Source organism: Stegostoma tigrinum, chromosome 18, assembly GCF_030684315.1.
Source record: "Stegostoma tigrinum isolate sSteTig4 chromosome 18, sSteTig4.hap1, whole genome shotgun sequence".
Taxonomy (NCBI): domain Eukaryota; kingdom Metazoa; phylum Chordata; class Chondrichthyes; order Orectolobiformes; family Stegostomatidae; genus Stegostoma; species Stegostoma tigrinum.
Window position 1 is genome coordinate 39,944,946 of NC_081371.1, and position 13,182 is coordinate 39,958,127.

The following is a 13,182-nucleotide window of genomic DNA, read 5'->3' on the forward strand; positions in this document are numbered from 1 at the left end:
GTCAGGTGTCTACCCGGGTCAGTATCACCCACACAAGTCCAGAGGAATGCAGAATGAAGGTCAGTGATTCTCTACACTCCGCTAGGGTAAATGTCACATTCTCCTCTTTACCACCTCACACTCAATCCATCTCTGTTACAGCATACACTTACTACCAATGTTCATGCTGTGACACCCTCATTATGGCATACAGCAACTTTGTTCACTTGTTTACCCCTACATAAAATCTCCCATAGCCCTAATCCTGCGGGTCCTCTGTTCTGCCCGTTCAGTCCTTCTGTACACATCACCACCTTTACCTTTCCCCCGCATACACCAGAACTAAAGTCATGCCACCCATTGTAAACCTTTCATTGGTCCCCCCTTGTTCATTACAGCCCACTACATGGCAGAAAGAGCCAAGACAGGTACAGGGTGCCTGACCCTCTACAAGGACGGAGTCCTGGCCCTTGCAGGAGTATATTAACACCATTCCTGCAGGAATGCAGAAACATCCATTTCCTGCCTAATGTGTAAGTATCACTCTTCATCCCACAGCAGCTCTCACAGTAGCCCTAATGTCAGTCTCAATCATTGCACACCACTTCTAAACACCAGCTGCAATGCTCCCTTTCTCTTTTGACTGACAGGTTCTGCTAGCCTGCACTAGATCTCTGCAGGGAAATGTCCATTTCCAGCAGAAGCACCATTCTTAACCTTTGGCCTAAGGACAAGAGTATGGAGGTCTTAGAGGACACACTGGCATGGCTGTCACCCACTCCAGCTCTGGTGAGAGGGGTGAGGCACACATAGACATGGTGCGTGTGCATACACCATCTGATGAGCACCTCACAGTGACAGTTTTGCAACTGGCTGAGGAAACAATACCTTATACTGGCAGAAACAAGGTACTTGCTCAGCATCAAGCAGGAGATGATCCTGCAGTGTTGGCAAGTAGGGCTTTCATCCGAATGCACAGTGCAGAGCAGCAGCACCTGACAGGCATATCGGACACAGGGCCTTCATTTCCCAGTAGCTGCGTCGATGGACCGGTTGGCGGCTGCCATTAACGCATAAGCCTAGTTCCCTCATGAGCAGCTGGAGAGGAGCATGTATCTGCTTTCCATCTTCCCATGTATTGGTGTTCAAGATCAAACGCTTGGGCCCAGGGTTCTTGGGAACCTTAACCCCAGTCCTATTGTTCCCTCCTCACAAGGAAATAGGACAGTGCCAGAGGCACACAGCCTTCTGGCTGGAACCACATACAAGCTTCTTGGTAGTTTCAATTCAGGATACTGCAGGGGCAACTGGGCCTTCCCCCTGCCTTCCCTCATTCAATCTTTGGATATTCAAGTATAGGCAAGTCAACCCACCTCTGGTACGATGTCCCTCAGTATGTCTAACCTGTACAGGCATGAATGCCACTAAACTTCCAGATAAATGTAAGACCATTACAGGTGGAATTAGGAAAATATATACTGGAGAACAGGCAAATGTCAAAACAACTAAACAGTTACTTTGCATCTGTTTTCAGAAGAAGATACAGAATCTCCCAGAAATACTTAGTGACCAAGGGACTCACATAACTGAAGAGTTTAAAGGAATTGGTATTAGTAAAGTGGTAGTAGATGGAAAATTTACTGAATTGGAGGTTTAATAAATCATCCCAGAATATTGAATGAAGTAACAGTGGAGATAATAGAATCATTGGTTGTTATCTTGCATAATTTTACAGCTTCTGGGAAGGTTCCTGATGACATAAAGTTAGCAAATATATCCCTACATATTTAGCAAGGGAGGAACAGGAGAGTGGAGATCCACACACCAATTAGCCTGACATCCATAGTAGGAATGATGTTTGAATCAAATGTAAAGATGTGAAAATTGAACATTGATAAAAGAATTGCAAACTTGGACAGAGTTCATGTGAATTAGTGAAATGAAAATCATATTTCATAAACCTGTCAGAGTTTTTGGCAGATGTTACTTGTAACATAGAAGAGAAAAAACAATGAATGTGATGTCTTTGCCTTTTCAGAGGGTTTTGATCAGATGCCATTGTGCACAAGTTAAAGTGTTTGTGATTGGGGCACGTAGGGAGTGAGAATTTATTAATAAGCAGAAGCAGAGATTAGAAATAAATGGATCAATAAACAATGCACTGGAGAAGGCTCCACAAATCTCCCCACCCTCAACATTGAGGGAACCCAGCACATCAACTCAATGGTCTATAGGTGTGAGGCTGGAAAAGCATAGCAAGTCAGTTAGCATTCCAGGAGCAGATAGTTCAATGTTTCAGGTTTCAGCCTGAAATGTTGACTTAGCTGCTGTTTGGATGCTGTCTGACCCTCTGTGTCTTTCCAGGCTCACACCTATTGACTCTGGCTTCCAGCATCTGCAGTCCTTATTGTCTCCACATCAATGCAATAACCTGCTCACTGGTGCTCAGTTTGGATTCTGACAGGATCACTCAACTCCTGACCTTATTTCAGCCTTCGTTCAAGCATGGACAAAAGAGCTGAATTCCAGAGGTGAGCTCCTGACATCATTTCAGCCTTCGTTCAAGCATGGACAAAAGAATGTCTGACCTTGATAACAAGGAGCTCGAATAAAACTGTAATTAATGGAAATCAGGAAAACTCTCAACTGGTTGAAGTTATACCTGGCAGAAGATGGTCCAGTTGTTATAGGCCAGTCATCTCATTTCCTGAATATCTCTGCAGGAGTTCCTGAGGGGAGCGTCTAATACTGAACCATGTTCAGCTCTACATTGATAACCTTCCCTCTAACATAAGGTCAGAAATTGAGGATATTGGCCAATTATTGCACAATGTTCAACGTGATTCACAACTCATTAGGTACAGATGCAATCCATACGTAAATACAGCAACATCTTTCTTTTCCCAGCTTTCTTTATGCAATGTTTAATTTATGATGTGAAGGTTAGAATGTTTATTTTAAATGCTAATGTAGCTGATTTCTGTGAGTGGAAAATGAAATAATACACACTGTGGGTGAGGCATAACCACACTCAAAATGCATAAACTTTTGGGCCCATATGTAACACAGAATAAACCCCCGAATTCTATTAACCATTTTATCCTGCTGTACTCATGTTACCAGATCATCATATGATACTTTAGTGCCAATGACATGCTGCATATGCAATTATGCATTTGAGCAAATTAGGCAATTCTACCATCACTTAAAAATGCAATCTATTTTATCAACAGTTGTCTTCAGCCAGCATAACTATTTTGGGGTGGAATTTTGCATAGTCAGGAAAACTCTGCAGACCTTTAAAAATGGTAGCCAGGACCCAGATGTGAGGTTAGACCCATTCCTAAAGACTCAGTTTTAGCTAGTTCAGGAAGGAAAGCTGGGTGATTCAAACAGTGGAAATCCTGAACTTGGCAGGGTCATTTAATCTCAGTGTTGAATTCAAGCAGACCCTCTATTTTGGATGGTCCGTGACCTTTAAACCACAATGTGGGAGTCACAAATTAATGAATTAAACATAAATGCCCTTGAAAGGCATTTTAGGTCTGTTTAAAGTGCAATGATTGGAAATTTTTAACGGCCTTTAACCTGTAAAAACATTGCATCTATTAGTAGGAATTAACAGCTCTATCTGATAGACTCCTTAGATTGAAAGATGCAAGTTTTAAAAAAAAATGCATCAGGTCATGCAGTTTAAGGTGAGAGGGGAAAGTTCAAAGGAGATGTCAAGTATTTTTACACAGAGTGGTAGGAGTCTGGAACTTGCTCCAGGTTGGTGGTGGAGGCAGATACAATAGGGAAGTTTAAGGAACTTTTAGATAAGCACATGAACATGCAAGCGATGAGGAGATGCGGACCAAGAACAGGCAGTTGGGGTTAGTTTAATCTGGTGTCATATTCAGTGCAACATCGTGGGCCAAAGAGTCCATTCCTGTGCTGTACTGTTCTATGTTCTATATCACACCTACTAAGGAGTGTCTCCAACTGATGATGCATCTCAGATACATCCTAAACAAGCATTATAAGTGCTGCATGTTCCATTTCCTGTATTGCCATCATGTGGGTTATGAAAATGCCAATTATAGCTTTCTAAATCTTTGATATATGAGCTAAAGCTTTTTAAATCTTCATATAAGGAAACAATTTTCCATGAAATGAGATGAAATTAACATATACCCATTTTGTCAAAAAGTAGAAATCTACATTTTACATGTATACATTTTTACAATCTTATCACACATATTTTCAGTTCTGTTTTGACAAATTGTTTCCTATTTGTTTCTAAAGTAATCGTTCCATTATAGTGTCTATCATCATATTCAATTTAACGTTGTACATACCCTGAATAGAAACAAAATGTACCAAGCCCAGTTTAAAACTCAGCTGCATTGGGTCATTCGGCCCATTTAACATCCTTTACCTATCATCCACGGTTGATTATCCACATTGATGCATTTTTACCCATGGTATCCCATATTCCTTTGTATTAATTGCTATTTAGAAATTATTAATCTCTACTTTGAAAATACTCAATAACTGAGCTTTAAAAGATGCCTGGGAAAGAGAATACTAAGGATTCACAAACTTTTGAATAAAAAGAAAATTATGCTCTGCTTGGCCCTTCCACTTTATTTATAACTTGCACTCGGATATTCCAGACCTCATGGGGAGGGTGAAACATCATCAGGAGCACCAAAGCCAGACACATGGCTCTGTCAAGTGAGAGATCCAGTTTACTTCAGAGGGTAAAGTTTGGTGTAGGAACCACAGAAATGGCCCTGCATGGGTAAGAGGCCTGGTCAACGTGAGGTCAAGTCCAGTGGTATATAAAGCTCAGACAGATGCAACAGTCCTGAACGAACACATCGACCGTATGAAAGCTGTAGACTTGCAAATATGCCTGGCTCCTCAACTGCCTTCCAACTGTTCTGGAATCCATGTGTTCTCACTTTACATCAAGTTTTGAAGATACTTCAGAATCTGAGATGGATCAAGTGGATGTTTCCCTATCGACACCTTTGCTGCCTGAAGAAGAGAATGAATTGAGATGCCTTGGGCGTAAGAAGCAAGCTACTGTGCATTACACACCATCTATATCAGAGGCAGAGTTGGAGGAACCTGACCCGGTGCTAAAAGGTTCCAGGAGGTGCTACAAAAAATGTCTTTGGACTCTGAGGGGAATGAATGTAGTGATTGTAATGAGGTCAGCCAGGTGGTCCTCAGAATATGTTAACCTGTTCCAATCAGGGAGCTCTGGCTGATAGATGAGAACAGGAGTGTTGGACATCCCATTCACTCTGCGAGCTGGCTGTAAGGGAGCAAGAGCAGTGTCAAGGACTCTCCATATGTGTATAAGGGGTTATTTGGTGATAGGATACCAGCCTTTGTGGAGTTATTTCAGATCCCACATTTTGGTCTTCCAATCTGAGATTCTCTCTTAATAATAAACTGACTCCATGCCTTATTACCAGCACCACACAACCTCCTTTTCCCTTTTGTCTGTTCTTTCTAAATATTGAATATTCTTTCACAAGGATAATGTGGCTACAGCTGACCAAGACTAGGAATATCCTTTCTAAAAACTGAAAGAACTGCAGATGCTGTAAATCAGGAACAAAAACAGAAGTTACTGGAAAAGCTCAGCAGGTCTGGCAGAATCTGTGAAGAAAAAAATCAGAGTAAATGTTTCAGGCCCAGTGACCCTTCCTCAAATGAAGGAGTTGGTAACGATCTGGCTAGGAGGGTGAATGGCTGTTAATAGGGACTATCAGTGACTAATAATAGGTAGTGTGTGATGGTAGGCTCTGTGACAATAAGGACTGCTGTGTGGGGTAGGGGCTAGGACATGGGAGAGTTTAGGCCCTAAAATTATTGAACCAGATATTGAGTCCAAAGAGCTTTGGGGTCCCCAAGTGGAAAATAAGTTGTTGTTCTACCAGCTTTCTCTGAGTTTCACTGGAATACTGTAGCAAGCCAGAGACAGAGATGTTGGCAATGGAGCAGAGTGCTGTATTAAAGTGGCAGGGTCTTTTTTGCGAGCAGAACATAGATATGCTGTGAAGTGGTCACCCAATCTACACTTCATTTCCCCAATGTAGAGGAGACCACATTGTGAGCAGCAAATGCAGTTGACGAGATTGTGGGAAGTGCAGGTGAAGTGTTGCTTCATCTGGAAGGTACGTCTGGGCTCTTGGATACTGGGGAGGGAGGAAGTACATGGCCAGGTGTTACACCTTTGGCGGTTGCATGGGAAGGTGCTGTGGAGCTGTTGGGTGATGTTGGGGATGAAAGAAGAGTGGACCAGGATGCCCTGGAAGGAATGGTCCCTGCAGAAAGTGGACATAGGAGGGGAGGGGAATATACGTTTGGTGGTGGCATCTTGCTGGAGGTGGCAGAAATGGTGTCTGATTATCTTCTGGATGTGGATGCTGGTGGGATGGTAGTTAAGGACAAGGGGAGCACTATCACTGTTATGGGAGGGAAGAGAGGGGGTAAGGGCAGAAGTGCGGGATATGAGTCGGAACCAGTTGAGGGCGCAGTTGACAATGGTTCTGGAAATCCTTGCTTGAGGAAGAAGGTGGACATTTCGGAGGCTCCCTTGTCAAAGTTAGCCTCATCTGAACATATGCAACGGAGACAGAGGAACTGAAAGACTAGGATGGAGTCTTTCTACGAAGCAGGGTGCAAGGATGTATAGTCTAGAAAGCTATGGGAGTCAGTGGATATTAGGGGCCAGTCTATCCCCAGAAATGGAAACGGCAATGTCAAGGAAGGGAAAGGAGGATTCAGAAATAGACCAGGTGAAATTGAGGGCAGGGTAGAAATTGGAAGTGAAATTGATGAACTTTTCCAATTCCAGACAGGAGAGGGAAGCAGCACCAATGATATCAACAATATATTGAAGAAAGAATTGTGGGTGGAGACCAGAATAGGACTGGAACAAGGAATGTTTCACATACCCCATAAAGCGGCAGGCATAACTGGGGCCCAAGCGGGTACCCATGGCCACCCTTCTGACCTGAAGAAAACAAGAAGATTGAAAAGAGAAGTTGTTGACGGTGAGGATATGCTCGGGCAAGTGGAAGAGAGTGGTGGTGGGTGGGGATAGTTCAGGTCTCCGCTCCAGAAATAAATGGAGAGCTAAGACCATCCTGTTGTACAGGGATTGCATGTCCATCGTAAAGAGGAGGCAGCTGGAGACTGTCGACTGGAAATTTTGAAACCGGTGTAAAATGTCAGAGGAGTCATGGATATAAGTGGGTAGGAACTGGACCAGGAGATAAAAGGTAGGAAGAGATGATTTCTGTGGGGCAAGAGCAGGCTGAAACAATGGATCTGCCTGGACAGTTGTGTTTGTGGATTTTTGGAAGAAAGGAGAGTGAGCTGTGTGGGGTTGGGTTACTATCAGCTTGGAGGCAGTTGAGTGGAGGTCACCAGATGAAATGATGTCAGCTGCTGCAGTTGATACAATGGGCTGATGTACCATGGTAGGGTGAAGGCCCAGGGGAAGATAGAAGGAGGTAACTGAGAGCTGGCATTCAGCCTTTGTAATGTAAAGGTCAATACACTAGAATACAACAGGACCACACTTATTGGTAGGCTTGATAACAAATAACAATAGGAATATCCCTTAATATTAAATTCCCAGTTTTGGTCAGTGCACAGCCATGTCTCTATAGCAGCAGTTAGAAAGTACACAATTGCTTCTATGTATGTCTGTATGTCCTTCATTGTGTTGTGAATGCTGCACACATTCAGGTTGAGTGCCCTTAACTTTGTCATGTTGACATTACATTGCATTGCATCCTAAGCTAATTGATCTTTGGCCTCCTTTCCTGCCCACTCCCCATTACCCTTTAACCAGTTGCTAATTAAAAATCTGTCTTTCTCCGCCTTAAATTTATTCAATTACCCAGTATCTACTGCAATCTGGGGTAGTGATTACTCAAACTTTGAGAGCAGTAAAGAAAGCCTACCTTTGTTACCTCTGCCTTTTGATTTTATCTTTTGCACTGCCCAATCAAATAGCCAAATTTGTTGAGTAATTTTCTCTTACTGTTTTCAGTGACCTCCCTAAGTTTCTACAACCATTTTTTTTTGTAATTCTTATTCTCTATGCTTAGAATATCTTACAAATGTTACGTCAATTTTCTGTTTTCTATCTTCTAGGTTTAAGCTTTATAGCCCTGTTTAATATTATTCTTTCATCCAAATTGGATATGCAGGTGATTAAATATGACGGAATACTCCAACAACATTCAAGAAGCTCAGTAGCACACAGGACAAAGTAGTGGACTACTACTGCTAGTCCACCTGATTGGCATGCTACTCAGAACCTTCAAAAGTTCAGGTCATTTGTACCAATAGATTGTGGCAACAGAGTTAAACATCTACAAGATGCACTGCAGCAACTAACTAAGAGTCCTTTGACAACACTTTACAAACACGGGAGCTCTTCTGCCTGGGAGGATAATGGCAGCATGTGCACGTGAACACAACATTTGCAAGTTTCCTTCCAAGCCACACACCATTGTGACTTGGAACCATAACATCATTCCTTCCTACCACTGGGTCTAAATATTGGAACTCCCTTCCAAACAGCACTGTGGATGTCTGTACACTCGAAAGACTCTAATAGTTTCAAGATGGGAGCACAAACCTCTTTAGAGCAATAAAGGATGGGCAATAAATGCTAATGCAGTCAAAGCACCCACATCCATGAATATATTTTTGAAAAAGGAACTTCATCATGCTGAGGCATAGGGCCGTATAGCAGAAAGAATGCACTCTCACATAGGAATATTGTGACAAATGAGATTTGAATTCTTTTGGGGCTGAAAATCCCAACGAAGGAATATTCCTATGCAAGGAATAAATATAATAAAGCTGCATTTTCTGCAGTTTAACAAACATTTGATTTCAATAAAATGGAGGTTATCTACTGAAAATGTTCAGTTTTATAGTATGTAGTTCGACTACAGATGAACCATTGAATTAGAAGCTTTATTGTTAAGGTCCTGCTGCAAGAAAACAGTTTAATAAATGCACTCAGTGGAGGCCAGATTCCTCCATATAAGCAGCCAAACATATCATACAGAAAAGGGAAATGATGATCTAAGCTACTATGTCATGGCCACAAGTAGGTTGGTCATGACAGTTTTGGTGGAATTAACACTTTCTCTCTCTACGGGTGCTGCCTGATTTACTGACTTTCTCCAGCATTTTGTCTTTCTATTTCAAATGTCCCACATCCATATTTTGCTTTCAACCTAATGAAGTGTTTTGCTTCTTAATTTTAATTTCAATTTCTCAACAGCTATGAATGACGTAAATATTTCTACGTGGTATGATGCTTATGTAAGAAAACCAAAACCATATTTTACAAATGAAGGATTTCAAAATCCACACTGCAGTGAAACAAATACATATCAACAGAATACTATTGAAGAAACATACACCATTGGAAGTGAAAAATCATGCCAACAAAATATAGATAAAATTTGCAACGGACCATTAAAACATGATAAACAGTACTTGTAAGTAAAAACTTGGTTCTTATTTAATTTATTTTATATTCTTAAACTGAATAAAGCCAGATACTATTCTTGTTCATCCTTAAAAGATCAGTGGATGTGAAATAGACTAGATTCATTTCTTTTAGCAATGTAATGCTTCTGTTATTTGCCTTTTTAAAGCTTTAGTTTAATTTCAGCTAAATGTTACTGCTGTAGCAGTGAGAATAAGAAAGGAAAGGAAAGGAATTTTTTTTGTTCAGTTAAATCAATTAATGGCAATAAACTAATGCTCTGTTGTATTGCCACCTCGTGTTACTGGGCCTAATCATCTTTGACATTTAAACTTCAGTGGAATGTCAATGACTGAACTTGACTGTGCACGACATGTGCACAGATTTTTATTGTTCAGAAGGCATGGATTTCTTGTTTGATAATCTTGAGTAATCATAATGGCCTGAACATTACTTTGTAATTAATTATCCCCAACTCTTCAATATATCAATAGCATTAGTTCTGATAAACATGTTACATTTTTGGATATTTACTGACAGTTATTCCTACATTCAAGCCCTTGCTCATTATGAAGCAATATGGATTTACCAATTTCATCTCAGGATAATTTGTAATAACCTCACAAAACTCTCATCACTGTTTCTTCCTTTGGTTATTTTCCTGTTATGTAATCTTCCTCCAGTTTGAAAGTAATTAGAATAAATACTGAATAAATTAGGGTATAACCAGTGAATGGAACTAATGCTATATTGTATATTTTCAAGAACTGCAGGACAATCATCCCTTAACAACCATGTCAACTTCCCAAATCATTTATATGAATAGGCATAAGTTATCTAAACACTAACCTTATGAACATGGCAGATTTCTTCATATTCATTCATGAGATGTGGGCATCCCCAATTGTTCTTGAGAAGGTAGTGGTGAACTGTCTTCCTGAAATGTTGCAGTCCATTTAGTATAGGTAGATGTACATTTGCTGTTTGAGAGGTAGTTCCAGGATATTGACCCAGCAACACTGAAGAAATCGTGATATATTTCAAAGTCAAGATGGTGAGTGGCTTGGAGTGAAATATGCTGGTAGTGGTAGTGTTCTTGCCTTATCCATCTCAGATTTGCAAAATTTGGCCAGAATGATAAAAATATAACTATCTACTACTCAAATCAAGATCATATCTCAGCAAAATGTATTTCTGTTTGAACTGAATTGCTTGGCCCAACTATTTGATCAACAATGCAATTATAATATGAGTATCAAAATAAGCTGGGTCATTTTCTATAAATAAGTCCAATTATAAATTCTATGTGGACCATGAGATAGAAATAAACAATGGCACAGTTGACACAAATCACAACAGAGTTGTATATTCTTACAATGGTATCCTTTTACTGTATACATATTGGTCAGTGTGAATCAGTATTCATAAAAAATTATGACACCTAAACTTGCTTATGTCAACTACAGCCACTGAATATGAGAAAATAAGTTTGTAGCTAACTTTATTTGTCATACATTTGTCTTTTTCTAGATTCAAGTTCAGAGCAACAAACTTTCAAAGACAATTTACTGATTCAGATTACTCTGATCCAGTCAAGACCCTCGGTAATTTATACAAAATAGAATTGAAAAATATTATCTAATTTGGTAATTTTATGATACTAAGACCTTTTATTCATTTATGGTACTGCAGGTGTTCCATATCTGTAAGGACAAATCAGAAAACTGTTACCTTGAAGTTAATGAGCCTTAGCTGCTGAAGTATTTTTGCATCCTCACAGTGGCTTCTAAGCTGCAACACCGAATTCATAAAGAATATAGCAGACCTTCTCTTTAGAATCAATACATTAAAATATAGAAGTAAAGTGCCTCGTAAAACTCCCAATAGCGTTTCTTTCCCAATAATACAGAAAAATGACGATAAAAAACAATTTAAGAGATTATCTTAGTCTAATGCAAAAGTACCAGCGGTGAAATAGTATTCATATTTAGTTCCATAGATAGTGTTTTCCTCTTGTTTACCACAACATTGCTAGTCTCATTTGCTGATAGAGTTTCATACCTTCCATGTCTTGACACCCAAGTTATTTCTGGAGTCAGAGAAAAGCAATTTCAATAAAATCATATCACTTATACAATAGTGTTTAAAGCTGAGATAAATATATTTGAAACACTTTGTCAAATTGAGATTTTTAAGTCTTGTAAAAATATTTGCACTGAAAAGTCCAGAAAGTGCAAGGTTTAACCTTCAGTAACAAAAATGAAAGACAATTCTGCAAGAATCCGCATACCAATGTGTTAAGTTTATTCACAAAGTAACTCTGATTTGATGTGTTCAAAGAGCCTGTATAAACAAAGTTTTGTTGCTCTATCCAGTTCAAAGAAACTATTTATCGTGAAACAAGTGTCTTGTGTTTTCTTGTTCATACTTCATATTATTTTTGCTTCTTAGATGTGTTTATTCATTGTTCTTGCTGTTCAGGAGTTCTGGTGATTTGAAAACCAGACAGTGGGTTTTAACTGTTAAATCACATTATATTTGTTCATGCTGTAAAAGTGACCAACATCAAAGTCTCTAGTTGTTGTTTTTCCCTGACATAAGGGTACTTTTGCTCTTTAATCATGATTTAAAATGCTGCTTATTGGCCACAAATTTGGGCAGGACACAAAAATGGCCATGGAGATCATGATGCAGGATTACCCTGTGCCCTTTATTCTTTCAAGGGATGTGGGTGACCATTGGCAAGGTCAGTATTTGTTGTCCATCCCAAATTACTAATGAAATGAGTGGCTTACCAGGCCATTTCAGGGCCAGTTATGACGTTCTTATGCTGTTTGTTTGCAGACTGAAGCCCTTACTATTAATCCAGCCAATCCTTCCCTGCTAATTCAAATGATTGCTGCAAACAACTAGCTCCACCACCTCAGCATTAGATCATTGGAGGGCAGATTGCTGGACTGTTGTGAAATCCTGCAAGAGCTTCGAAATATGTTATCTGAAGTCATGATGACAGCCAGCTACACTTACATGACTTCATTCTGGGTTTCTAACACAATATTTAGACATTGCATGGATTCTTATTCACAGGAAAATATTGAGCTCCATGCCTGCACAAAGCCATGTGCAAGTTTGGTGCTGTACTCTTATGTACTCCTTTATAATAATGGTACTCTTTCTGGAAGGACTGCCAATACAGCAAGCATTTCAGTATGGTTACCTTTCAATTTTTTGTACAATGCTTGTTCTCATCCAAGTCAAGTACAGTGGAACTTGCAAACATCTTCCCATTCCTGCAAGCTACCAGCTGCAATATCCTTTACCTTTTTCCTGGCTGCAGGGTACAATACCAAATGGCTCGCCATCTTGCCTCTGAGCAACCTAGCAGTGTACTGCAATTATTGAAATGAATGGGCAGTAGAAAGTTTGTATGCAGCCTACATTGGAAGCGGTAGATGACACGGTGGCTCAGTGAATGGCATAGCTGTCTCACAGTGCCAGGGACCCGAGTTTCCAGCCTTGGGTGCTTGCCTGTGTGAAGGTTGGACATTCTCCCTCGTCTGCGTGGGTTTCCTCCCATCGCCCAAAGGTGTGCAGGTTAGATGGATTGGTCATGCTAAATTACCCCTTATTGTGCAGGCTAGGGTGTTAACTATGGGAAATGTAGTGTCATAGAGGTA

General features: G+C 40.2%; 1 protein-coding gene across 6 annotated transcripts in view; it reads left to right on the top strand.

The window, feature by feature from the left end:
* Positions 1-13,182, top strand: part of ptprq (protein tyrosine phosphatase receptor type Q) — a 206,009-nt gene that overhangs the window by 139,514 nt on the left and 53,313 nt on the right. For all 6 annotated transcript variants that reach the window (XM_048549585.2, XM_048549586.2, XM_048549587.2 and 3 more), the window contains 2 exons: positions 9,296-9,515; positions 11,036-11,109. In XM_048549585.2, coding sequence (XP_048405542.2) covers positions 9,296-9,515; positions 11,036-11,109 — 294 coding nt within the window. The remainder of the gene's footprint in view (positions 1-9,295; positions 9,516-11,035; positions 11,110-13,182) is intronic.